We start from the raw sequence: 27,457 nt of genomic DNA on the forward strand, positions 1-27,457 counted from the left end.
ATGGCCTCGCCGCTGCTGCTGCTGCTGCTGCTCCTGCCGCCCGCGCCCGGGGCCCCCGCGCCCGCCCCCGCCCCCGCCCGCCGCGCGCACCCCGACCCCAGCCGCGCGCACCCCCGGCCCGCCGCCGCCGCCGCCCGCCGGGGACCCCGAGGCCGGAGCGCGGGTGAGTGAGCCCGGCCCCGCGGGAGGGGGGAGGGGGGAGGGGGGAGGGGAAGGGGGGCCCGCGGGACCCGGGGGGGGGGGGGCGCGCCGGACACTGGCTCCCCTGGACGCCTCCGCCGGCGGCGGGACTGGGGGTGTGACCCGCCTGCCCTCGACCGCCCCCGGCACCCCTGCGCTGGAAACTTGCCGCCCCCACCCCGGGGTGAACCCGCCCCTCTGCGCCCAGGTCTCCCTTTGAAAGGAAGCAAGGAACCGCCTCCCCCCGCAGACCTCCCGAAGGCGAGCCTCCCCCCCTCCGGGGGTGCTGACATCTTCCCGCCAGGCCCCCCCATCCGCACCCCCATCCTCCCCACCCCCCAACCGCACCCCCATCCACACCCCCAAACGCACCCCCCACCCCCTATCCGCACCCCAACACCCCCACCCCATCCACACCGCACCCCCACACCCCCCCACACACACCCCCATCCGCACCCCCATCCCACCCCCATCCCCAACCCCACACCCCCTGTCCGCACCCCATCCACACCCCCATCCCCCCACCCCCATCCACACCCCCACACCCCCCTATCCGCACCCCCCCATCCGCACCCCCATCCCACCCCCATCCCCAACCCCACACCCCGTATCCGCACCCCATCCCACCCCCATCCCACCCCCCATCCCCCCCTTTTCCTTCGGAGACAGAAAGGGCCTCTCCGGGTGCAGAGCCTAACTTTCACACATTCCCAGCTGGCTTCTAAGGGGTCCGGCCTCAGGATGTTGGGAAGGACAAAGGACGTAGTTGGGAACGCGGCGCCCCGCTGGCCCCGAGAAGCGAAGCGGAGACGCGGGGAGGGCTGGGGGGCGGTGCGCAGGCCGCGGGGGGCGCAGGGCTCCGGCCGTCCCTGTCCCCCCATCCCTCTCCTCTCCCCGGGGCTGCTGCTCAGCCACTGCCCGTCCTGCCCCAGAGGGACCTGCCCCCGGGCCTCCGGGCCTCCCCGGGCCTGGGGACCTCGCTGTGCGGCTGCTTCTGCAGACCTGGGAGGAAGGCGCAGGCCCCGGTGGACCGCGGTGCCCCCCGGAGGAGTGTCCCCTCTTTGGATCTCAGTTTCTCCATCTGCGAAATGGAAGGGATGATCCCTGCCTGTCCTAGGCTCCGGGTGACGGCATGACAAAGTGAAAGTAAAAATAAATGAAAAGTGCTTTGAACAGTCAGCAGCGTGGTGGTGGCAGCCGCTGCCTTCCTGTGAGTGACACGAGGCATGTGCTCGCTCTCTCGCTCTCTCGCTCTCTCAGGGTTTTCCTGCCAAAGCCCGCTTGCTGGCAACGCTAGGTACTGATTCAGAGCTTAGGTGAGGGTTGAGAAGACTTTATCCTCTTCGCTGGCACTTCGTTGAAGTGTCTCCTGTCACCCGCGCTCTCCAGGACAGGAACTAGCTTCCTCCGTGGAGCCCAGGGATGCTTGCCCTAACGGAATAAGAAAAAAAGTTTTTAAAAAGTGGTCAAACCCCCAGTAAAAAGTCAGCTGCATGCTCGGGGTACTCTCACCGCTGCAGAAGTCCTGGCGAACACCTAAGCCACGGGCCGCAAGGCGGAGAAACTGAGGAACGGGAAGGGAGGGGAGGGGAGAAAGGCGCTTGCCGACACCTGCCAGAGACACACCTGTCCACTGTGACCCTGACTTCAGCTGATCTGCCACATACGTTGTTCTAAGGACCACGGCAAGGAGTCCCCGTAAAAGGGCGTGCGTGCCCTGGCTTTCTCAGTAGCGACGCTGCGTAGTACTTTGTTGAGTTTTCTAGATGGAAAGTGCGTGCAGGGGATCGAGGCCATTTCAGAGAAGACCCCCAGGAAAGGAGGCAGGTGTCTGTGCTGACGGTGAGGCATTCCCAGCTGCGGGGCCCCGTCTGCCAGGGGGTGGGTGGGCGGGGGGCGGGGTGCCGACTTGCAGGGACTTGCAGGGCCCCGGGCCGGAGAAGGCTGCCATGTGAGTCGTACATGAGTCGTCGCCTTCCTTCTCACGGCTGAGTGTCCCCTGGCTGAGTGTCCCCGTAGATCACAGAAAGCTGGGCGTTACGGGGAGGGGGACAGTGGAGGGAACTGAGGCAGATCTCAGGTGCATGAGGCTTGGGAGGAAGGCACGTGGGAGTCCCAAGCGCAGGTGGCAGGAGGCAGGGGAAGTGGAACGCTCACCTAAGCGGGTGTCTCCTGGCACCCCCACAAAACCCACCCAAGTCATGCCTGCCCTTCAGCTGATGCAAGGCTGGATCTCACGTGGGATGTCAGAAAGGTGAGATTAAGAGAGGAAACCGATCACCTGTTGAAAACCGCTAGAAGCTACTACGGTGGCTGAGGATCCAAGTGCAACCTGTGCTTGTTTCGTGGCGGGGGTTCGATGCCACTTGGAGGGGAACAGGCCATGATGAACAAGAAAGCCAGCAGGACGTGATTTCTGTGAGTCTGAGTTTCCTTAAACTCCCAGGATTTTCTCTGGACCCTTTTTGATCAGCCACCACGTGTCACAAAGGAAAATCCGCTCTCTCCCGAGGCAGCCGATTCTCAGCCCTGAAGGAGCCTCCAGAGGCCCTCTGGGCCGCGGTGCCCCAGGAGGGTAGCGGCCCTCTCAGCCCCCCTGACAGGTGGCCACCCAGGCTCTGCAGTAAGGTTTTTGTGTTTGGGGACATGCTCGCTCCTGCCGGGAATGAGCCGCAAGCCTTAGAACTAATGTGCTTTATGTGATTGTTGGGGAGAACTGCCTGCAGCCCCTTCTGCTGTTGGCCCACGGGTGCCTGGCACCCAGGGCTTGGGCTTCTGGATACACGGTGTGAAAAGCAGGGACCAGAGATGTCCTTTTCTTCCTTGGGGCCAGTTCTAGCCCTTTGCGTCTTGGCAGAGTTCAGGAGTAACCATCCTCCTGTTCCATCTGTGAGTCGTTCGCCTGAATCGGGCTGCGAGTCCCCCATTGGCGTGTCCACCCGTGACCCTGCTGGCTGTTCAGACGAAGGTCGTTGCGGGTGTCCGAGCCTGTGGAGGTAGAGAAGATGCTAAGTCCCAGGGATTTCCTTTTTCTTGGGTGTGTGTGTGCTTGTGGGTGTGGGCGTGTGTGTTTGAACAACTCAGGGCTTCTTCTGAGCCACACTTCTGAGTGCTTAAGTTGCTATGCCTTGGTTTTCGTGTTCCTGGCCCCCGTGGCCCGTGCTTGAATTGTGAGATCTGCAGATGAAAGGGGAAGAAAAAGGCTTAAGTCTTAATGAAAATCAATGCAGAAGGAAAGAACTTTCCCACCCAAAGGGGAAATGACGCCGAGTAGCTGAGCAGCCAGCCCAAGGACTAATAATCTTACAAAAATGCAGCTCCCTAGAGCAAAGGAAGCGCTGTGAGCCCAGCCCCTCCTGGGCTGCTACATGGCTGTCGCCTGAAGGGCTGTAACTTCTGGAGGAAGCACCCCATGGGGGCGGGGGGGGGGGTGCAGCAAAGACCCAGGCTGGGCAGGAAGCAGCCCCCTCGGGAAGAGTGTGTGGCTGCCTCTCTCCTGGCTGAGGCTGCACTGAGAAGCCTGAGAAGCCCACTTGCTTTGATGGAGGCTGCTCCAAATAGAAGGGAAGGGTGTGGGGAAAGGGATTCTCATTGGGTGTGTGGGTCTAAAAGCCACATCCTTTTAACCTTGCAAGAACCCTTTAATTGCTTCCCTCGATGGTGCAAATGCTGAACTGGTGTTTTCTGCCCAAGACCCGAACAGCATGTGGGGATAGAAGAGAGACAAAAGATGTTTGGGGCCCAGCTGGGCAGTGGTTGCAATACCTAGTCCTGGGGCGGGGGGCTGGGGAAGGGTCCCCCGTGACTTCCAGCAGCCCTGCCAAGCTGGCTGGAAGCAAGTGTTCTTGGAGTTGACTCGTTGCTGTCTTGGGAATTCTCGCAAAGTGAGCAGAGAACAGATGGGAGGGTGGTTCGTTAGCCACTTAACTGCCTTCTTCCGGGGCTTCCCTCTGCCCACCCCGCTTCTGTATGAGCAGGAAGTCCCAGGGAAGGACATCAGTTTGGACTTCCAGCCTTTGAGCACCCATGTGTCTGGTTGGTGCTTTCCCATTTAACTCTCAAAAAAAAAAAAAAAAAAAAAAATCCTGCGAGGGATAGCACTGCTCTTTCACAGCTGTAGGAACTGAAGCCTGGTGAGCTTGGATCATACTGTACGTGGAGGCGCCAACATTTAGATTGATCGGGACCAGATTCATGTGTTCTTGCCACAATACGGTGCAGCCCCAGTGTTCTCAGCGGTCCAGTGGGTGAGGGTGGTTCTGGATCTCTAAGACCCTAGTGCAGCACTGCTTCCCCCCTTCCTCGGGCCCTTGCGCTTGCCCTTTCTTGGGAGATCGGGGATGAGAGGCAGGATGAGGATATAGCAGTGGTGATGGGGACAAGCTGCAGAATAGAGGTTCCAAACAACAACAAAAAAAATTTGGTTTTCTTTTTGGAAATTGCTCCAGACAAGACCGTTAGTCTGCATGCATGCACCGGGTGGCATTTTATATAGGCATTGCGAATCATGCCCCGTCTGTATGCCAGTGCGGACGTTACTGATGCCAGAGGTAGCTCTGTTGATGATCGCCCGTGCGGAATGAGCCGGGCTCGCTGCTGGGAACAGGGCTGGTGTTAGGAGGTGGGTGTTGGGGCTACGCTTTCCATCGGAGTGGAGGTCGAATGGCACCCCGACCCAGATGCTGGAAAGTCACTTTCTAATGTCGTGCATGCCCTCCTCGACCCGTCCCTGTTCAGCTTGCTTTGGAAACAAAGGTGTTTATATCCTGGCCTTTCCCTCTTTCGTTGAGCACGGCAGATGTGGCAGTCTGTGTCCGTTGGGCTACTCTGTAAACCAGAGAACACCGACGGAGCCCTTTCTGTGGGTGAGGATCTCGGCCAGGTGATGCGGGTGCTGCAGAGCGAGGTTGTGGTGCCCCCAGCAGACCAGAGGCCCTTTGGAGCACCAGCGCCAACACTGGGACCAGAGCAGTTACGATGTGCCAGGGATGCAGAGCGGAGCAAGCAGCACGAGGAGGTTGTACGGACCCCAGGAATGATGGGGAGAGAGGTGACTGAGGTGTGTGGAGGGGGAGAGGCTGCTGGAGGCCAAGGATCCAGGCAGGAGGACGGTGTGGGCTGGATGTGGATCTCACAGAGGGGGTAGGGTGCTGGCATCAGCGAAATCCCAAATACGGAAAAGCTCAAGACTGACTCCTTCCTTCCGTTTTTTCTTTCTTTCCTCCCTCCCTCCCTTCCTTCCTTCTTTCCTTCTTAAAAAAATTTATTTATTTATTTTAAAGAGAGAGAGAGAGAGGAACGGCGTCGCAGGGGGACTCGGGAGGGGCAGAGGGAGAGGGAAGGAGAAAATTCCCCAGCAGACTGAGCAAGGAGCCCAACTAGGTGCTCGATCCCACAACCCTGAGATCACGACCTGAGCCAAAATCAAGATTTGGACGCTTAACCGGCTGAGCCACCCGGGCGCCCCTCTAGAGCTCAGCTTTTCCAATGGAAGTGGTCAAGAGCTGGGAAGTCGAGGGAAGAGGACGGTGGGAAGACCCATTAGGGTCCAGAATCATAGGAGTGTAGACCAGAGTGGAAAGGAGGATTTGGGTGGATCATGGGGAGCTCTCAAGGCCTGCTTGAGGCGTTTGTTTTTGTCTCATCTGCACTGAGGAGCCTCTGACAGCTCTCGAGGAAGAAGCAGTATTGTTTGCTCGGTCAGTGTTCCTTTGTGCTTGGCGCTGGGGCTCCTGGATGGACCACGCGTGCGTCCGCCCTCCCTACAGCCCAGGACTTGTTTCAGAGGGCCGGCGTGTTATCCCTCCCTGTGTTGGGGGAAACCACTGAAAGCGAGGCATGGACTAGAGTGGGGGCAGTGCACGTTGGAAGGGAGCACCGCATGGGCCTTTCTTTTTTTCTTTTAATTTTTTTAAAGATTTTACTTATTTATCCATGAGAGACACACAGAGAGAGGCAGAGACACAGGCAGAGGGAGAAGCAGGCCCCATGCGGCGGGCGCAGGGAGCCCGACGTGGGACTCAATCCTGGGACTCCAGGATCACACCCTGGGCCGAAGGCAGATGCCCAACTGCTGAGCCACCCAGGGGCCCTGCAGGGCCATTTAAAAGAGGAAAGTGGGGGAGCCTGGTGACTGCCTGGCTGTGGGGATGACGAGGACAATGGTAGGGGGGGCCGCTTTCACTGTAGAACCTGTAACCCGTCCCGGCAGAAGTATCCTTGTGGCCGTGGAACCGAGCGGGGCCCCCGGAAGCCAGGCCCAGAGTCAGCCTGGATGGGTGAAGCCACTGGGAAGAGGAGGCGGGCCCTGGCCGGGTTGGGGGCGAGCATCCAGTGTAGCTGGTGAGAGAGGACGCGGCGCCGGCCCAGGAGCAAGCCGGACCTGAAGCTGCCGCGGGGAGCGGGGTGGTTTGGAGGCCGGCGGTGTCCAGGCCGCGGGTTTGAACGTAGTGCCTGGTTTATGCGTAACACGCGACAGGCTGTAAAGGCGCACGTAGGTTAACATGAACCTGCCTGGACCTGCTGGCTCATCCTCATCCCTACTCTGCCATCGGGAGTTGCCAACGTGATCCACTTGTTACTTAAATGAGAAGCTGAGAAGCACTCAACAGGCATCTGCTTCCCTCGCCCTCCACATCTTGGTTTTGGTGGGGGAACGGCGACCCCGGCTGTTTCGGTTTCTCGAAGGATCACAAAGCTGCCCTGAGTCTGCACCGCTCTGTTTGGCTCTCCTTGCCTCCGCTCACGCTCTCCCTCTGATCCATGTACACAGAGCCCAGAGCGATCTTCTTAAATGTAATTCAGGTCGCCCCACTCTCAGGCTGAAAACCCTCCAAGGGCTTTGCATTGTACTTAGAATAAAATTAACAACAACAACAACAACAAATCCCAAATCCAGACTCCCTGCTGGAATACCCGGTCTGTAGGACCTGGCCGGCTGACCCTCTGGCCCCTTCTTCTCTGCTCCCCTTCTAACCACACCAGACAGTTGTGTGCACCTGCCACACTCCTTTGTGTCCTGGAGACGAGGCACACGGTGTCCCCTGCCCGTGGTGGAACCAGCCCTCCGGGCAGAGGGAAGAGCCAGTGCAGGGGCCCTCAGGTCCCAGCAAGCTCGCCCCTCTTGAGATTGGGAAGAAGGAAGGGCGCCGTGGCTGCATCGCGTGGGGCCAGCAGCACGGTAGGGAGGTCAGATGTTCCCCGTGCCCCATGCGGGGTGAGGCGGAGAGCGGATTGGGAAGACGAGGCAGGAGGTGAGGGGGGCAGGCCGGGCTGGCTCGGTGCCTGACACATGGCGAGCGCTCACGAAAGTAGGTCCAAAGACCGAAGGTGGAGGTAGAAAGAGGAAGGCCGGCCTGCGGTAATGCTTCTCTGACCGCCCGGCCCTCGTGTCCTGGGACCATCAAGCACGGGACGGGCGATACCTTCGTCATACTGTACCTCTCTGTGCGACGGACGGAGGACTGGGTGGCCCCCTCCGGCCGCGGGAGGGGACAGAGGGCCAGTCCGGGGGGTCGGGGTTTAGAAGGACGGCTCCGGCCTGGGTCTTCTGCTTGCCTGCCTGCTTCCCCGGTTGGCACGGGAGCTGTCGGAGGCCAGGAGTGCACCTCCCTGTTAGGCGGAGGGAGCCCCTCCTCCCCGACATTTGCTCCCGCTGGAAGCCTGCCTTGCTGTCCCGTCAACAGTGAGGCCACGAGGGGACACTTTTGACTTGGGCTCAGGACAAAGTGCGAGCATCGAGGTGTATTTCCAAGCTGCATCATCGTGTCTGCCTTTTAAAGATTTTTTTTTTTTAATTTTTATTTATTTATGATAGTCACAGAGAGAGAGAGACAGGCAGAGACACAGGCAGAGGGAGAAGCAGGCTCTATGCAGGGAGCCCGTGTGCATCAGTTTTTTTACTTGTCTCCGATTATTTGCTTTTAGCGTTAATTCCTGGATATGGAAAATTTTGAGATTCCTGACAATACCACCAAATGGTACCAAATTATCTCAGCAGCCTCGTGGGATTGTGTGGATCTCTCCACCTCCTGTGTGTTACCAGGCATCTTGGTTAAAACACAGTCCCTCCTGCCTCTTTTTCATCTAGACCTCCTCTGATAGGACATGCGTGTGTATGTGTGTGTGTGTTGGGTGTGGCCTATCACAGCATCTCTCTACTAACCACATTTCTGGAAGCTTCTGGGACTCCACCTCATCCTCTGGTCTGAGTCAAGTTGAAGAGAGGATGTTTTGGGTGGTGTCTGATGAGCAGGAACATGATGGGAGCTGCCGCTGAGGTGGGTTCCTGCAGACCAGGCGGCCAGCTGCCCACCAGTTGTGTCAGGGTGGCTACGTCTGGGCAGGGAGGCCGTCTAGCCAAATGCTGTGGGCAAAGCAGGCAGACAGAAGGGAACACAAGCATTTTAGAAAGAACTGGAATGCAAAATTTGGGATGGGGCAAGAGAATGCCACAGGGACCTTGTATCTCTCTAAACGAGAGCCATTTCCTTGGCAATGATTAATTGATCTTTTAAATGGTGGCGTAATGGGCAAAATTAGATTTCCATTTTGGGTCTGTAAGAACATTTTGATAATTCTCTAGAATCCTAGACTCTTTGGGTTTGAAGGGACCTTTATAAAGCTTTCTTGGGGCATCTGGGTGGCTTAGTCAATTAAACCCCCCGACTCTTGACTTTGGCTCAGGTCATGATCTCCGGGTCGTGAGATCGAGCCCCGCACGCTGTGCCAGGCGTGGAGCCTGCCTAGGATTCACTCTCTCCCTGTGCCTTTCCCGCCTTTCTTTCTCTCTCTTTCAAGGGGGGGGGGGGAAGCTTTTTTTATTCATTAAAAGATAGACTTCCAAAGTAAATTGGAAAAGGGCCTCTCAGTCTTTTGCTTCGTCTACCCTGGTTGATTTCTAGCCACGGTCAGCAAGTTTTACTTTGTGCTCAGAAACTTTTGGTCTCTGTGTTTAGGACATGATGCAAGATTAGAGGTCACCTTAGATTGGGAGATATCTGACAAACCCAGACGCTGCCAACCGAGTGATGTGACTGGCTGCATTTCACAGACTTGGTTATTCCCGGAAAGGTTCTGGCAACCAGTAAAGCAATTTCACAACCAGGATAGTGACAGAGCTACAGTTGGGTGTGAAGATGGTGCTCCAGCAATGTGGGGTGGCCAGAGGTGGAGGCTCTGGAAGGTTCAGGGACAAGTTTTGGCTCTGCGTCTTAGACACACGGTAACTTGGGGCATATCACTTCTGTTTCTTTCCTTATGAAAGAAGGGGTTGGTCTACCCCAGGCTAAATGCTTTATTTCTAAGGGTGTCGGGTTTATCCCATCAGCACCTCCTGACTCCCCTGATGCTGGCCTGAAGGGTGAGGAGACTCAACACCCGGCTTCTTAGCTCAGGGTCCAGGAGCTGTGGAGCCTGTGAGGGACGGGGAAAGGGCCCCACAGTACACCCGGGAGCCTGCTGGACCTCTCGCTCCTGGAGAGGAGGCACGGGTTACATCCGTCTTCGCCCCTGGCCCAGGGAGCATGTGTCCAGCAGGTGGCCACTCACTGCCCAGGTGGTCCTGCAGCAGCACCTGCACCACCATGTGACCTAGGGCTCCTGTCATAAGATCGCTTAAGAAGCTCAAAAGCCCGTCTCTAAGTCCACAGATGCTGTTAAAAGTAGACGCATTTCTTGGGCTTTGTACTTCGGCTCCGGGGTGCTCGAGCTGCAGGATGGTACCCCCCTGGCTTCCCGGTCACGCAGCAATGTGTGCGGTGGTGTGGCCGGCGGGCTTTGCGTGCTCAGTTCCCGTGGTCGCGGGGGCCTCGGGGGGTGGCTCGGATCTCACCTGAGTGACGGCAGCCCCCGTGTCTCTGCTGGAAAGGGACTGGCCTACTGCAAGCAAGGGGGCGGATGTGACATGTTTGACAGCTTTCTGCTCAACGTCTTAGCTAAGTCGGGAGATGAAGACCAAGGAGGAATACAGGTGACGAGAAGAGGGGGAGGCCGAGGTCAAGCTTACTGGCTGACCCTGGGCCATCCTGGTCCCCATGCACTGAAGCCACCCCCGTTGGAGGATGAAATAGCGGGAACGCAGGAGAGAGACGCCTGGTTGGAATCGGGTAGGATGCTGTTCTCTGTGCAAGGTCATGACCAGCGATTCTCATGAGTTAGGTTGGTGTCGAAAACCTCTCCGTTGTTCCTTCCCTTAGTGGTGGGGGAGGTGGAAACAGCTTCGGTGTGGGCGTGAGTGTCCCTCCTGTAGCCTCCGGGGCCACCCGGACTTTTGTTTGTGCCGAGTGAGACTTTTCATGGGATCATCTGTCGCCAGGGTGTGGATAAGAGCCCCTCTGGCTTTGCGGTCACACCTGGGGAGGTCCTGGCTTGGGGGGGTCAGGCGCCTCAGTTCACACTTCACCAGAACCGCTTGCAGCCTGTGGGTCCTTGGGAAGGTACTCAGCCTCCCTGCGCTTTCAGTATCTCCTGTGTCAGCGAGCCTATTAGTGGCCCCATTTAGGAAATGCAAGTGTCATGTGTCCTCTGTAAAATACGGACCTTTGTATTGATGACAATCCCCCCTTCATTCACCTCCAGGTTCATTGGATGGGGGACAAGTCCTGAATGCAAAGGACTCAAGTCCACCTTCCAAGGACATTTTTTACTTGACCGCCCTTTTCCCACCCCGGGCCCTGCCAACCTCACTTCTTGGTACGCCTAGAACTTTCTCTCCATCCTTAGCTTCAGATGCAGGGAGGAAAGAACAAGGTTTGAAGACTTGAAGTCCGAAGAACTAAGTGCCACCTAGACAGCCCTCACCTATAATCATCTGAGAAGACCGATTAGTGCTCAGGAAGCATAAGGATTCAATAGAAACAATCTGTGAGGTGTGACTGCAAAATAATAGGCCTTTAAAATCACGGTAGGACCTCTGTGGCCAAAGGGTATCCTCCTTCAGGCCAGAGGTCATTGGCACACTCCTCAAAAAGCATTTGAAGGAGTTGGGAGCCCCTGTATAGTGCCAGTGCCTGGGTCCCAAACGACTCACTCTGGTGTGTTCTTTGCACTTAAACCTCACCCAGGATCCGAAATGGAGTCCGCTATCTCAGCCTCTGGCCTCCATCACTAGACTGGGCTTCAAATTTTTGTCTGTTTCCAGAATAATCCAAATCCATTACCAAGGGATGAGCACATGGTCATTATTCAGGAAACTCAAGAATATTCCGCAGGCTCTGTTAAAGATTAGAGGATTTTAGGAAACAGCTTGAGGAGTGACAGCATTGTTGGCCTAAGTGTGGCCTTAATGAGGTCTCTTTGAAGAGGACCATGTTCATGGTTAGGTGGATTCCCGTGGTTGCTTAGGAATTATTTATAGGATAGCCGTGCCTTGTGGTGAGAGTGCTGCTGCGTATAGCCAGGGGCAGAGTTAGGGCCCAGAGATGCCAGGGGCAGCTCAGGAGCCCTGAGGGTCTTAACCCCTTCCCTTCCTAGCTACGTGGCTTGGGGCAGCTGCCGAATGTCCCTGCTCTTACTTTCCCTGTGCTGGAAGTGGGGCCAATGATATCTATCCCGCTTCCTTGCCAAGGCTTTCAAGGAGGAGCAAATGTAATTATGACCATGAAAACGTAGACACGGCGTGTGATTGGAGTCAGAAAACAATGAGCCAACTGTGAGCCGGGCAGGGCACCCACCTCTGAGCCTGTTTTCCCGTCTGCACATGGGGACTAGGCTGCCAGTTTGCCCAGCTCACGTGCCTCCCTAGGGGTGAAATGAAAATCCGTCCCCGTGGACCGGCTGTGTGAGCGTGCGTGTGCTGGGACGGCGGGGAGGCATCGGGCCTGGTGTTACTCCAGGTGAGGCAGGTGGAGGCAGGAGGATGCAGGTGAAATGCATCCACCTGCATCCTGCACCTGGAGCAAGAGGACGCAGGAGGATGAGTAGAAAGTAGGGGAGGGAGAACATTCTAGGAAATCTCACTGGCCTGCGTGCATTCCCCATCCCTGTCCTGCCAGCGGCCTCCTGTCGGGGTGACTAGCGCTTTCATCCCCCCTCCCTCCCGCCCAGTGGGATGTTCTTCCCAGGCCCGGCACCCCTCACTCTGCTTAGTGAGCTTTTCCCGAGCGCCTCCCAGGAGCCACAGTCTGTCCTCAGAGACCTGGAACCGTGATCGAGTAAGTTCTCACGTCACGGGCTAGAGCGGCCGTCAGGGGAAGGCCTCTTGGAAGCGGCGTTCTCTGAGAAATGAGTCGGATTGTGCCCAAGTGAAAAGAAGGGCATTTAGGTAGGGAGGCCCGCAACGCAGAGGCGGGGAGGGAGGCTGCACGGCTTCGTCACCCGTTTTCTCACCGGGGAGGAGCCCGCAGTTACCTGTCTTCTCTCCACGTACCCCTAGGATGCTTCCGGCCGCCGGCCAAGCACGCACACGTTTGTCAGGCCATCATCTCTCTGTAGCTCTCTGTATTCTTCGTGGCCTTCCCTTTCGTATCCTTCGTCCTTTTTTTATTTCTGGGTTTTTTGTTTTGGTGTGTTTCGTTAGACTTTTTGGGTTGGCCTGTTGGAGTCAGGCCGCCCTGGGCCGGGGTCCCAGTGTATCACTGGCTGCGCAGCCTCGGGCCAGCCACACGGCCTCCCTACCCCCGCCCCCCAGTTTCCTTATCAACGGGACCGGAGTCCTACTGGCACCTGCCTACCTGCTGGGGTTATGGTGGGATCAACTGGGACAGTCCACGTGAAATGCCCAGCAGGGTGCCCAGCGGGGGCTGCTGTTGTCGTCATGCTTGTAATGACCCTACTTTGGTTATTATTTCCCCCTAGTTTTATTTCTTTATCATTTATTTATTTTTAAAGATTTTATTCATTTATTCATGAGAGACAGAGAGAGACGGGGGCAGAGACACAGGCAGAGGGAGAAGCAGGCTCCACGCAGGGAGCCCAACCCGGGACTCGATCCTGGGTCTCCAGGATCGCACCCAGGTGCTAAACCGCTGAGCCACCTAGGGATCCCCTCCCCTTAGTTTTAATCTCTCTCCGTCTCTCTGTAAGTAACTCCTTTCCCCTTTGTGTTATTTCTCTTTCCAGCCCTCTTCCTTTCTTCTCCATCTATTTTATCTCTTTTTCTTAACTAGCTGTGGCATACAACTGAGTTTTTAAAATATTGGTGATATTTTGCATTGAGTGTCAGGTTTCCCCGATCTGAACTGTAAACGCCTGTTGGTAAACCTGGAATTGATGTCTTTTTTTTTTTTTTAATTTTTATTTATTTATGATAGTCACAGAGAGAGAGAGAGAGAGAGGCAGAGACACAGGCAGAGGGAGAAGCAGGCTCCATGCACCGGGAGCCCGATGTGGGATTCGATCCCGGGTCTCCAGGATCGCGCCCTGGGCCAAAGGCAGGCGCCAAACCGCTGCGCCACCCAGGGATCCCTGGAATTGATGTCTTTAAGTGGGTTTTATTTCGGGACCCCGGAGGGCCCCCCATGGGCCAGGCCCGTCCTGCTCCCTTCCCCTTCCTGGCTCAGCAGACCCTTCTGCGCTGCAGCCTTATCCCACACCGTAGACTTTCCCAAATGCTGCTTCTGGGATTTCCTCAGAGCCCTGGGCCCCTCCACACGGGGCTGCAGAACAAATTAACGGCAAGAATCTAGCAAAAAGTCAGGTGGCCACGCACAGTGAGCGCTAAGGCCCAGGGCCGCGTCTCATTTTGTGCTAACCCCCCCTCCCGCCTCCCCCTTCCTCCGCAGAACCAGGATGTTTTTCCTTGCCTTTTTATTGTTTGGCCAAGCTGGCAGGCCTCCTTTGGTGGAGCCGGGCCACCGGGCTTCCTCTCTGGGTGTGAGCGAATGCTAGGGTGACAACACGGGAGACAGGAGACGGCCCGCTTCCCTGTCCACCGCATCCTCACCTCCACGCACCACGGGCCCCCTCCTCCTCAGCCCCTCTGCTGAGTGTTTATTTTTCCAAGGACGAGGAGGGGCAATGAAAAACCGAGACACCAGATAGAGGGCCACCCCCCACCCCCACCCCCACCCCCGCCCCGCACAGAGCCTTTTTGTTTACTTATTTAATTGAATGGGAATCTTCTGACCTGACCTTGGGGCTTTTTCTCAAAGCCTTTTTTTTTTTTTTTTTTTTAAGCCTATAGAATTATTTTTAAAGCAAGGAGCAGGAGGTCACATCAGAGTCCTTGTCTTCCTCTCCTGCCTGGGTTAGGCTGCTTCCCTCCTGAGCACGCCCAGGCCATCTCAGAGGCAATTCTCTTTCTGGAAGCCTGACCCCAAACTCAGGGCCTCCAGGCCAGCTCCGCCCTGGGTCGTGGCTCAGCCCCTCAAGCCTGCCTTTCTCCCCAGAGGATGCTCAGCTAGACAAAAGCCGACTCTCACAGGGAGGGGAGGCTAACGGGCCTCGCAAGTTGTATACTTTTCATTACTGGAGGCTGTTCCTCGGGGATCTGTTCTTGCAAATCAGATCATCGGGTCTCAAGTCGAAACACTTCTTGATGTGAATAGTTTTTCTTAGGGCTGCTCCTTTCAGGGCAAGAACAAGGAAGGAAATGAAACTCCCCGAGAGCCCTGGACAGTCCCTGATTGAGGGCTGCCTTTTGTTCGCACAAACTCATTTGGCTCCTAAACGTCCTCCACCCAGAATCATTACATCCGCAGCAGTGTTTCAAAACACAGCCCAGAGCAGCTGAGCCGAGTGGGCGGCTGCCCTCTGGTGAGGCCGCAGCCACCTTCCCTCCATGCCCCCAGGTTCCTGCCTGCCCCCAAATATCCCACCTGCCAGCCATCCGGCAGGAAATCCCCCTCATTTGTCAGATTCCTGGGGGTGAAGGCAGGGATCTGGGGAGAGTATAGCAGTGGAGGGGACGATGGGATTCTGCTCCCAGCCCTGTACCTTCTTCCAAACTCGCTGGCTACCTTCTCTGCCCGGGTGGGCCGCCTCTCGCACGCACCCCAGGGCCGTTGGCACCAGCATCTCCGTGATTTATTCCCACCACTCAGCTCTCTTGGAAGCAATAGGCTGCTTGAGGCAGATTCCACAGTGTCCTCTATGTGCTTGATGCTCAGTAAATACGTATTTTCTTTTTTAAAAAAAAATATTTTATTTATTTATTCATGAGAAACACACAGAGAGAAGCAGAGACACAGGTAGAGGGAGGAGCAGGCTCCTTGCAGGGACCCCGGGATCACGCCCTGGGCCGAAGGCAGATGCTCAACCCCTGAGCCACCCAGGTGTCCCTAAGTGTATATTTGCTTATTGGGATAACGTAGAAGTTACCATTTGAACCATATTGACGTGTACTAGTTATTGGCATTGAGGACATTCGCAAGTTTGTACTACCACCACCACTAACCCATCTCCAAAACTGTTTTATTATCCCAAGTAGGAACTCAAGCCATGGCTCCCCAGTCCTCCCTCTCCGCAGCCCCTGCTCACCTCTATCCCACTTTCCGTCCCCATGACTCTACCCGCTACAAGTACTTCGTGTAAGTGGAATCATATAATAATTGTTCTCCTGCGACTGGCTCGTCTAACCTACCATGAGGTCTTCAGGGTTCACTTATGCAGCAGGTATCAGAATTAACCGCCCTTTTAAGGCCGAGTAGCATCCCGTTGTAGGTAGGCAGGTAGCACATGTTGCTTGTCCCTTCCTCCATCATCGGACGCGTGGGTCGCTTCCACCTTTTGGCTATTGTGAGTGATGCTGCTGTGATCATGGGTGTCCAAACACCGGTTTGATCCCTTTCTTTCAGTTCTTTTGTGCGTGTGCCTTGCAGTGGAATTGCTGGATGATACGGTAATCCTACGTTTAAGTTTCTAAGGAATGGCCAAAGTGTTTTCTGCGGTGGCTGTACCATTTTCTATTCACCAGCAATGTCCGGAGGTTCTGATTTCTCGAAGTTCTCACCAGCACTCACTTCCCTTTTTCTTTCTTTTCCTTGATAGTGGCTGTCCTCGTGAGTATGAAAGGAAACTCTTTTTTTTTTTTTTTTTTGAATTTACAAATGCCACTCATTTCTGGCTGTAGTGTGGACTTGGAACTGTTGCTGTCATCTGAGGTCAGACTAGTTGGCTGCTATGATCCCAAAGGGCTGGGGTCACTTTTGGAGAGGGATGGAGCACCAGAGTCAACCCAGGCGATTTCCCAACTTTAGCCAGAATGGATGATGCAAAGCACTGTGGATGCTAGCTAGTGAGGCAGGCTGCATGCCATAAATTCCTTTGGGAAGGGTTGGCTGAGCTTCCCTCTTCTCCGTCCTCATCGGCTTCATTTGGGTGTGGTTGACTAGCAGGGACCCCAGAAAGAACGCGCTGGGCTCTGGTCTACACCCTGCCACTTAGTTCTGGGTTTTCTGGGCAGGTGACCTCAGTCCTGAGGCTGAGCTTTCTCTTCCTACAGCGAGGGAACAATTCCTACCTTGCCTGCCACTCAGAACGTCCGGATCTAATGGGATCCTTTATCCCCCTGAAATCATCCTGTAAAAGCAGTGCTTCGCGGATGGTAGACACGCGGGATTTCTTAATTCGATCTCTGAGAATAGGGGCAAAATTCCATTCTCCCCGGTGGACAGCGTCCCGCTCCTTTCGTGGTTTACAGACTTCTGCGATACCAAAAGGAGAGTTAAAAAGGGAGCTTTTAATTTCAGTTCAATTCCTGTGTAAGCAGTTGAGTCCATGGAGTCTCTTTTCAAGTCATGAAGAAGGACACGGTCACTGGGCTAAGAACCCATGCTGTCCCATCCAGCCGTGTGGCTAGGAGGCCCCCAGCTCTCCCGAGTGTTCCCCAAGCTGAGGGATCCCAGGAAAGCTCCATGGGGGAGCCAAAAACAGGAAATTTGCAACTGGGGGGTCAGTGTCTTACTGTTTCAGAGCTTTCCCTCATGAGCCTTAACCCCTAGCAATCTGAGCCTCCTCCTCTGTCTGCCAGGCGACACTCCGGAAAGTCCTGGGGACTTTTTTTTTTTTTAAGATTTTATTTATTTATTCATGAGAGAGACAGAGAGAGAAGCAGAGACACAGGCAGAAGGAGAAGCAGGCTCCATGCAGGGAGCCCGATGTGGGACTCGATCCCGGGACCCCAGGATCAGGCCCTGGGCTGAAGGCGGCGCTAAACCGCTGAGCCACCCAGGCTGCCCCAGTCCTGGGGACTTTGATCCCTTGTCTTTGTGCAGGCCGAGTCGTGCCTCTCCGCTGTGCCCCAGCACTCCTCACCTTCCTGGCTCTACCCCTAACCCATCCTATCCTTCTCTGGGCCTCTGTGCCTCCTTCACTGACCCCTCTTCTCCCTCTGATTCAAGATCCCCCTAAGGGAGTCCTTGGCCTCACTTTCCCTTCCTACCCCATCTGCTCATCCTCCCTCCTCATTGCTAGTCCCAAATTTTTAAATGCCTGTGAGATATTTCCACTTGGAAGTTACAGCGTCCCCCCGCCCAGCTTCATATTTTGAAAACAGGCTTTTCTTGTCCCTCAGACTCATTCTCCATCCTGTCTCCACTCTTTCTTTATCATCATTCTTCACATTAGCCGTGAAATGATCTCTGAGAAGCTGACCCCGGGGTCCTTTTGCTCAGTGTTTCTGCTGGTGAGTGCAGCTGTCCCCAAACCAAGAAGCCCGTGTGACCCACACTCCGTCGCTCCTCATAGGGAGGAGCAAGTCCCTGCAGATGGGCTCGAGGCAGGAATTTGAAGACCAGGGGGACACTGCTCAGCGACCAGTGCCTTACAGCCCTGTGTCACGGAAGAAGCTGGGTCCAGCCTGTGCCTGCCGTCCAGTGCGTGACCTCGAACAGCCGCTTTATCTTTCTGCCTCTCAGCGTTCCCGGGCGCAGTGGTACCCACTTGACCAGCTGTCATTCTCATTAAATGAGATAAATGCCTGTGAAAACACTTAGCACGTGGTAAGCACTGAATAGATGTTTGTGAAATCTGAATCACAACGAAGGGAAATGAAAATAAGGGGAAGCTGCTTTCACTCTGCGATCGGGGCCTGCAGGGGCCTGCAGGAGCAGCCGTGGGGCTGTGTGGGGGCGGGCTGGGCCCTCTGGGAGGAAATGGCCTCTTTGGATGACACAGCCTCCGCCTGTACACACCCACTCCGCCTCAGAAACCATGCAAGTCGAAAACCCCCAAATCACGGAGTGGGTGGTGAGAAGTTGACTCTGTAGCAGCTGCTAATTAGGAAATCCTACTCCTGGGCTCCGCTAGCATCCCTGATGTTGGTTCACAAACAGATGTTTTGGAACATTAAGGCACCGCAGAAGTGCAAGTTGTCAACTTGGGGGGAAAAAAAAACCCTAGTCAAAGCAATGAAAGTGTCTCGTTCATTTAATAGCCGTTCATAGTACAAGGGAACGAGATGGCCTGACACGGGGGGCTGAGTGCAGGGGGAAGGGTGGTACGTCCAGCTCTGAAGATACCCGGGAGGTTGGGACCTCTAAACTCCACTATGAGGCTGGTTGGCGTGGCTCGGTTGCTGTGGCACGTGGGTGGGGTGTGAGCCATCGCCTCTGACCATCTGGGGACAAGGAGGAGTGAGATGAGAGGGCCAGCCGGCGCTGAGCTGCAGGGTGCCCCCTCCCACCTCAGAGGCTGCCCCTGAGTGCCTGGCAGGGCACGGTCCCTTCTCCTCACTCCCCCTCTGGCCCAAACTCCAAGCCTGAGGCCTCCCTTCTTTCCATTTCTCTAATCCACTAAGCATCAGAGCAGGATCCTGGTTGTGGTAGGTAACCCCACATGGGGCAGGTCCCTGCTGAGCCTTGTCCCCTTTGCTCTGAATGTCTCTCCCGCTCAGGGTTTACACAAAATTCAATCACAGTAGCCCTCAACAACTCAGGGCTTCTCAAAGGACTCATCCTTGGACCTCAGTAAATATTTTAGCATTTGACCCATTGATCTCCCCAAACTACAGCGTGGAATTACATGAAGCACTTGTACGTCCACGATCAAAAGAGACCTCGTGTGGCAAAGCAGGTGGCCCAGCATGCTGCAGGGTTTGTTCATCCCTTTCTGAAGAAGAGTTCACAGGCGATAAGAGAAGTGGAGGGACCTCCAGAGTTACCCAGGGGCAGCAGGATCCTGTTCTAGAACCCTATGGGCCAGTGATACCAAGGGCTTGTCATGCCAGAGGTGGGCCCGGCTCTAACCCTGTGCCCCCCGCCCGGGTGTTCCCTGCACTCGCTAGGAGAGCATCACAGAGCAAAGCCAGACTGAGGCCCCCGCGGCCCCAGCAGCCATTCAGCCCACTCCGAGCTTCCAGGAGGGTTTTCACCTTTGCTGCCTCCTAGGCTGCCCAGAGAAGGATTGGGAGACTGAGAAGGGATCGGTTAGCAGCCCCTGCCAAGGTCATCTCCAAATCTGTGTGTTCAAACTTGATAGACCTAGGTCCCCTGAGTGGCAGTGATGGATGTAGCACTCACTACATACCAGATACTCTTGAAGCTCTCACGTGTGTGTGTACCCTGTCGCAGTCCAGGGAGGCAGGTGCTGTCCCTGCCCCCATTAACAGAGGAAGCAGCCAAGGCACAGAGAAAGAATGTGTCTTGCCTGAGGTCACAGGGCATGTACATGGTATAACCGGAAGTCTAGCACAGACAGCCTGACTTTAACCACAGCCAGTGCTTCTCCTGTGAAGCACTGGGTTTCTAGATCCAAGCAGGGGGCAGGAAGCGGGCTCTTTTCCTGTTAGACCACAGGACCTTCATGCGGAGAGCACAGATTCACAAGGTATGGGTGAAGTGACCAACTTTGTCATGTTGCCTCATACGTTCGTTGGGGAAAAAAGGGAGAGCTCCTCCGATGACGAGGGTCACTAAAGGTAGGAATGTCTCCTCCATCCAGGTGGCTGTGGCATCTGCAGCTCACACATCGCCAAAGGTCAACAGGGCCCTCATTTGGGGAGGAGGGTGGAGGTGGCATTGCAAGCCCACAAGTCGCTAAGGTCAACAGGGCCCAGCAGTGACCTGCTGGACGGAGAGATGGTCGTCGCCACCTCCCTTTGGTCAGGCCACCAGCTGTGGCCACCGCAGGTGCTGAGTGGTTAGGAACCCTGAGGCTGGGTGGTTCAGATGCAGGTAAACTCATCAGCCCTTCAGCTGGGTAGTCAGTGCCACTCACATCCTTGTTGCAGAAATGGCTGTATTCTGAGCAAGTTGCATGAGCCAAGCCTACAGGCTTTACCTGCCTTAGGGAGCGGGTCTGGGCACCAAAGAAAGCCTGTTATAAGGTGGCTTGCAGACCTGGAGACCTTTTACCAAGACACCAGCGTTATTTGTTGTTCTTTTTCTTAGGAGATGCATTTTTTTTAAACATATACTCTTGATAACATAAGGTCATATGGTGTATGCCATTTTTAAATTTGTGTTTTCACTTAATAGTACAGGGTGAGCGTAGTGCGTATATCTAGAACTGTATCAGTAATAGATTTTGATCATCCCTTTAAAATTTTGTTGTCTCATAATTAAGTTAACCAACTTCCTATTGCAGAAATTCAGGTTGTTTCCAATTTTCATGATTATAAACAGTGCTGTGGTAAACTTCCCTGTGCCTGAAACTTTACGCACATCCTTAATAATTTCCTTGCAATTAATTTCCAGAAATGGAATTCCTGGGTAGAAATATATGCCTGTTTTTAAGGCTTTTGCAGTGACTTGCTAAATGTCTCACCAGGGAGAATGTGCCAGTTGCATTCTTACCAATGTTGTGTGCAAGTGCCTGTCTTCTATGCCCGCAATGACACGGCGTCTTATCATTTATTGAGTCTTTGCCAGTGTGATAGGCAAAAATAAATATATACAAACATTTTTTAAGTCTTTTCTAGTTTGGATTTGTATTTTCTTTCTTTCCAACAATATTCTCGTGTATTCACTCTCCAGTTACACATTTTCTTTTGTGAATCATGTATTCACGTTCTTTGTCTGTAAGACGTACATCTTAGGAATTTGAAAAACTTCTTCATGTACTAAGAATGCTAAACTTTTACCATGCACTGCAGACCTTTACCCCGGTTTGTTATATAACTTCCTTAAATTTAAATGTTTACTTTTAATCAAATTCATACACAGCTTGAAGATCAGATACGTTTTATAAGGCTGTTATAAAAACCCTGACCACCCCTACCATCATCATTTGCTGCTTCCCAGAATCAACCACTTTCAACCCTTGTAACAGGTTATTTTAGTAATCATGTCCAGACCTCAAAGCTTATGTTGCTATTTACTGAGTCTTTGTTTTGGTTTTAGACAATATTTATTAGTTTCTCTCAATGGAAATTTCCTATTATTCAAAGCTCTACAAGTTGGAAGTGATACACCCTCTTTCTATTCTTTGGGGTCAGTTTGAGGAATGTGAAAATGGATTTTGACACAATTGAAAGTCACCCTTCAACATTACATGGTTCTTATTATCCCCTCCTGACTTATGTGCTATTGTTCTCCAGGATTTGTTCTACCTTGTTTTATTCATCCTACAGATGAGAAATTATTTTATAAATTTAGTGTTGCCCTAGATTTATGTACATATTTACCGTTTTCTTTGCTCATTATATCTTCTTGCCCCTTCTGGCCTTCATCTGGCATTGTTTTCCTTCTACTTGAAATAAATTCTCCATAATTTCCTTTAGTGGAGGTGGTTGATAAACTGAAGTTTGACTAAAAATGTTTCTATTTTGATAGATAGTCTCAAAATATTTTTCAAAGATGGTTTTACTCCATTTATAATTCTTGTTTTTCCTCTCTGCACACTGAAAATATTTATCCACTGTCTTTTGGCTTCCATTGTTGCTGTTGAGAAATCAGCTGTTAGTCTCCTTGTCTTCTGTAGATGATTTGTCATTTTCCCCCCTCAATTTTTTTTCTTTTTAAGTGGGCCCCATGTCTAGCATGGAGCCCAATAAGGGACCTGAACTCACAACCCTGAGATTGAGAGTCGGAGGCTTAACCAACTAAGCCACCTGGGCACCCCTCCCCCCTGGTTGTTATAGGTATTTTGGACTTTCTCACTCTATCTTCTTTGTCTCTTCATCTCTTTTTCATATTTTCTATCTTTTCATATCATCTGGGCATTCCCTCATCATCTGTCTTGTAATCATTACTTCTTTTTTCAATCATATCTAATCTGTTGAGTTTCCTAATTTCATTTACTATAATTTATTCATTTCTAGAATTTTCATTTAGGGTTCTTTCATATCTTTTGGTCTTTACTTATAGTCTCCCTTTTTCTAATTTTCAGTTCCTTAACTTCTTTTCATGTAGTTTTATGGACTTACATCCTTTGACTGATAATTCCAGTATTTGAAGTCTTTGCTTATCTATATTTCTGACTTTTGCCCACTGATACCCTTTTTCCTTATATATGTTGTGCCTTTTGATGGTGATCTCTTATTCCTTGGAATTGTATCAATAAATGATAAAATTAGATTGAAGGTATATTCATTTAGAGAACATTTATATTTATTTCTGCCAAGTAGGAGGCATTATATATCAGAACCAGTTTTCCTTTCCATTAACGGGGTATGTGTGTGTGTATTTGAGATGTAATTTACATACCGTAAAATTCACCCTTTAAGGTATATGATTTAGTGGTTTTAGTGTATTACAAAGTTCAGGACCTATTTTAAAATATATCCGTGGTTTGAGGTTTAGACCACACTGGTATGTGAATTCATGCTGCACACCCATATGAGGGCTGCCTTTATGGTTACAAATTCTTGAGTGAGATTTATTTTCCTTTACCCAAAATCAAGATCAAAAGCCACTTTTCCCTGCTGTCCCATTCTGCAGGGCAGATTTTTTTTGTCCTATGTGCTTTATAGATATGGTATAGCCCTGGTCTCAACTTGATACAGGAGTCTCCTCTCAGACTCCTTCCTTAAGAGTCTCCTATCCCCTCTGTCCTCATGGTCATCAGAACAGAAGTTCAAGGTCACAGAAATTGAGCAGGTGCCCCAGGGCAACTACAGCTCTAGAACTAGCTTACTTCTCTAAATTCCAGCTCTTGGTCCATGTTTGGTCTTAGAAGACTTGGTTCTTTCCTTGCCAACTCAGCAATGCTTTTAGAAAGATTTTTTAAAAATTACTTTATTTAGCGTATTTAGTGTGTAGTGGCAGGGTTATCTGGGACAGGGCAAGACTATGGTCTGCCTTTTTGTCTTGTTTATGGTGTGCATTTTTTTTTCTTTCTTCCATCTTTGGCCAAACCTCCAGGGAGACCGCATGGTTCAGTGCTAGCCATGTCTTGTCTTTATGCGACCCTTCTGTGCCTTTTGAAGGCTGTAGTGGAATTCCTTGAGCTGACTGAGGACGTTCCCAGTTCCTTGAAGATGGGCATGCTGCTGCTTCCCCAAAGACATAGCCATATGAACCTTAGAGGCTCAGCAGTAGGCAAGTCCCACATTCTGAGTGAGATCTCATGGCCTACCAGCTTCAGGGTGTGGGTTTGAGTCCTTTCCACCTCCGCACAATCACTTTTTTCCTAAAGACTAATTTCTCTCCTTGTGGCCCAAGGAGAGAGAAAGCATCCTCAAACTCTTTTCCCTTCTCTCTGGTGTCCGGTTTGCCTTGCAGTTCAAATAGGAAGAACAATGGGAATATGCTGTGTGGGTGGGTCTCTGGTCTCTGTAACCCCCGAAATCTCAAGTTGAACTCACCGACTTGGTAGCTGCCCCTCAAAACACCCATCCATATCCCATTTCCAGCTGAACGTGGCCCTTGCCTGTCTGGGGCTGGGCCCCAGTGGAGCTCAGATGCCGGGCAACTTCCCTCCCCCTTCAGGAAGTTTCTCTTAATTATCACTTACAGGAAACAGATTAGGAAGCATGAAATCTGCAATTCTCAAGGGATTTGGAGAGAAAGGGGTTCCCTTAGGAAAGTTTGTCAGAATCTCTTATGGAGGATTTTAAAATCACCTCCCCTCTACCTGGCAACCCCAATAAGTGAGCCACACTGCTGGTGGAGGTGGACCTGAGAACCATTGACCTAGAACTGCGTTACCAGTATTGTAGCCAGTAGCTAGCTACATGTGGTTGTTCTGCTCTTGAAGTATAGCTAGCATAGTACTCTGGATTGTACAGGTGTAATACCAAAAAAAAAAAAAAAAAAAAGCAAAGTATCTCAATTTTTATATCAATTACATATTGAAGTACTACCATTTTGAATATGTCAGAGTATGTAAAATACGTATTAAAATTAATTTCATCTGTTACTTTTAAAAATAAAGTTACATATGTGGCTTGCATTTGTGTCTTACTTTATATATCTCTTAGGCAGTGCTGATCTAGAAGATAGCTTGTTCCTTTTGGGAAAGTGTGTGTGTGTGTGTGTGTGTGTGTGTGTGTGTGTATGTGTGTGTGATATTTTGAGCCAAACCGTAGGTTCTGCCTACAGCCTCTACTGGTCAGATGGTTGGCCATCCTTGCCTGACTCATACCGATAGAAGTGACTTCATTCATTCCCCCAGAGGTTTCTCAACAGTGCCTGATTCTAGGCAGAAAGGAAAATATCATTCCCAAATGAGGAAAATAAAAGTAGGTTTTTAGAGGAGCCATGCAATCAGCAATAACTTTAAATGGTCCTTGTCCTCATTGCTTTCTCCAGAAACTCATTAAACTCCGTGCCCTCCAATTAGCACACGTATTTCATATCATCTCCATATTAGTTTGGATATCCAGGGAAACAGCTCTTAGAATGTTCTCTTGGTGTGATCTTCAGGAGGCGGCACCCTGGCAGTGGCAGGTTCGGGCTTCCAAGCCGTTTCTGGGTCGTGTTCCGACGTCGTCAGAATAGCAAGGCAGCCTTCTTGGGTCGGACTTGGGCATCCCACCTACCTGCTCTGACTCTCAGCCTCCTGCCTTGACAAATGACACTTGACACCACATGTGATGACCTCTGTGCCCAGTTTCCCCCCAACTTTCATGCGATCCTGACATTTTTGACTAATGCCCTCTTTGCCCCACTTTGGGCAATATGGCAGAAACTGATCGTTGCAATATATTTTCTGACTACTCTGCACCCATCCCTAATTTATAAATGTCAAAAAACTGTCCATGCGAATAAGCAACCTTTCCTCAGCACCCCTGCCCTGGAGATGAGGGGGGCCCCAGAGGATTTGCTACAATGCACCTTGTGCAGTGCGCCAGATGCTGCGAGAGCTCAGGGACCTGGGTGGGGAGCAGGCTGCCTGGGGTCTTGGGCATGGCCCCCTGCAAAGTGGGGAGGATGAGAGGATCTACCTGGATGTTGAACAAATGAGGGCATGTCGAGAGCTTACATCTGTGTTCGGCACGCACACGCATTCATGATTGCTGTTCTTTTTTTTTTTTTTTAACAAAATGAGATCATACTTGAAATTCCATTTTGAAACCTGTTGTTTTGGGCAGCCTGGGTGGTTCAGTGGTTAGTGCCGCCTTCAGCCCAGGGCCTGATCTTGGGGTCCCGGGATCGAGTCCCACATCAGGCTCCCTGCATAGGGCCTGCTTCTCCCTCTATATCTCTGCCTCTCTCTCTCTCTCTCTCATTCTGTGTCTCTCATGAATAAATAAATAAAATCTTAAAAAAAAGAAACCTGTTGTTTTAATTCAATATTTGTATAATATCTTTCTGTATTTTATGTTATCACATCATTTTAATACCTCAAAGCATCCTTTCATGCAGACATACTGCAACTGGTTTAATTGATCTCCTGCTATAGATTTTCAGTTTTGTTTCTTCCTTCCTTCCTTTCTTTTGTGCTATTATAAACAATGACATCATGAATATCAGTGCAGCTGAAATTTTTGTCCACATTCTTGAGTATTTAGCATGAATTCAAAGGAAACGAAATCATCAAACCTATTTATATTACTAAGGCTTTGGTCATATTACCAAATCGTCCACAGGTTTTTTTTCCAGAATTATGCATGTCCCAGCCCCCATTCCCTGCCTGCAAGAGTAGGTGTCAGGATGGAGAGCTGCCAGCTTTTACCCTCCTACCACCCAGAAGATGCAATTCACCACCTCAGTGCTTGGAAGTGCTCCCTTCCCTGTGCTCACACCTGACCTGCATCCCTGCCCCCATCCCGCTCCGGGCCTGGTGCTCTCCCCCAAGTCCCGCATTGGTCTCTTTCTAGCGGTTTTTATCATTATTCCACTTACTGTAAAATTCCATCCTATGTAGTATTGGTACTTCATAATTTCTCCCCCCGGATTGTCAGAATAATCACCATGGGGAAAAAAAGAAAGGTGAAATTATTCTAGCTGAATCCAATTCTTCACTGATCTATCCGCTCATGGCTTTTCTGAGGGTTTCCTCCTCTTTCAGAAGCCAGCGAGCTCTCACTGGTCCATGTCCTTATTGTTTCAGCTGCTGAAATGAACAGTTGGCCAGAAAGTAACACTGAACCACACGTAGAAAACGGCACCTTTGATCAGAATCAAGTGGACTTTTCAACAGTGGTTTCCAAGGAGGGTGTGATGACTCAGACCTCCAGAAAGAGCCACACTTCTTCAAATGCTCCAGAAAACCTCACTCCACAAACAGAAGCGGCAGATGCTAGAGGAAGAAACGACACTTCCAGGAAAACAAATTTCACTGTTTCCCCTGTTGGGCCTGACGTAGCAACAGCTCTGACTTCCCAGAGTATCACCACGGGTGAGTTTGAGCCAGTGATGTTCTTTGCATGTATGTCCCACCCTGGAAAACAAAGTTTCTGCATCTCCCTCTTCCCCATCCTGAGCCCCAGTGTCCATCCAAGGGTCCTGGGCTGTGGATCAGACCTGTGGCTTAGGCTCTGTCTATGGCATGCTGTGATTAAGTGAGTTAGCAGCATAGACTAGGTGAGGGTCAGATCCCAGACCTAGAGGCTTGGGATTCCGTGGCCAGAGTGAATCCAAACGACCTCAGTAATTGTGCTGCACGCTACAGTCTCAGAGGAACCAGGTCTGGTCTGGTGGGCAACACGGCTGCGTTTGTGTTCACGTAGCTCAAATGGTGGCTCCTGCTTCAATCTGCACAGCTCAGTGGCTTGGCTTTTTTTTTTTTTTTTTTAAGATTTTATTTATTTGAGAGAGAGAGAGAGAGCACGAGTGGAGGAAGTGGAGGAAGTGGCAGAGGGAGAAGCAGACTCCTCGCTGAGCAGGGAGCCCTACATGGGGCTCGATTTCAGGACCCTGGGATCGTGACCTGAGCCGAAGGCAGATATTTAACTGACTGAGCCACCCGGGCGCCCCAGCTTGGCATTTCAGCAAAGGGTTTCAAGAAGGGGCTGGGGCTGGATGTGTAAGATTTGACTGAGGAAGGGCAGACAAAACTGGCACAATTAGGCACC

At 52.2% G+C, this 27,457-nt stretch overlaps 1 protein-coding gene across 1 annotated transcript in view; it reads left to right on the top strand.

Annotated features, from left to right (window-relative positions):
• HEG1 (heart development protein with EGF like domains 1) overlaps positions 1–27,457 on the top strand; it is an 86,313-nt gene continuing 58,856 nt past the window's right edge. The window contains exons 1-2 of the mRNA XM_072811666.1: positions 1–163; positions 26,494–26,781. Of these exons, the coding sequence (XP_072667767.1) occupies positions 1–163; positions 26,494–26,781 (451 nt within the window). The remainder of the gene's footprint in view (positions 164–26,493; positions 26,782–27,457) is intronic.

The sequence above is a fragment of the Canis lupus genome, chromosome 35 (assembly GCF_048164855.1).
Source record: "Canis lupus baileyi chromosome 35, mCanLup2.hap1, whole genome shotgun sequence".
NCBI classification, from domain to species: Eukaryota; Metazoa; Chordata; class Mammalia; order Carnivora; family Canidae; genus Canis; species Canis lupus.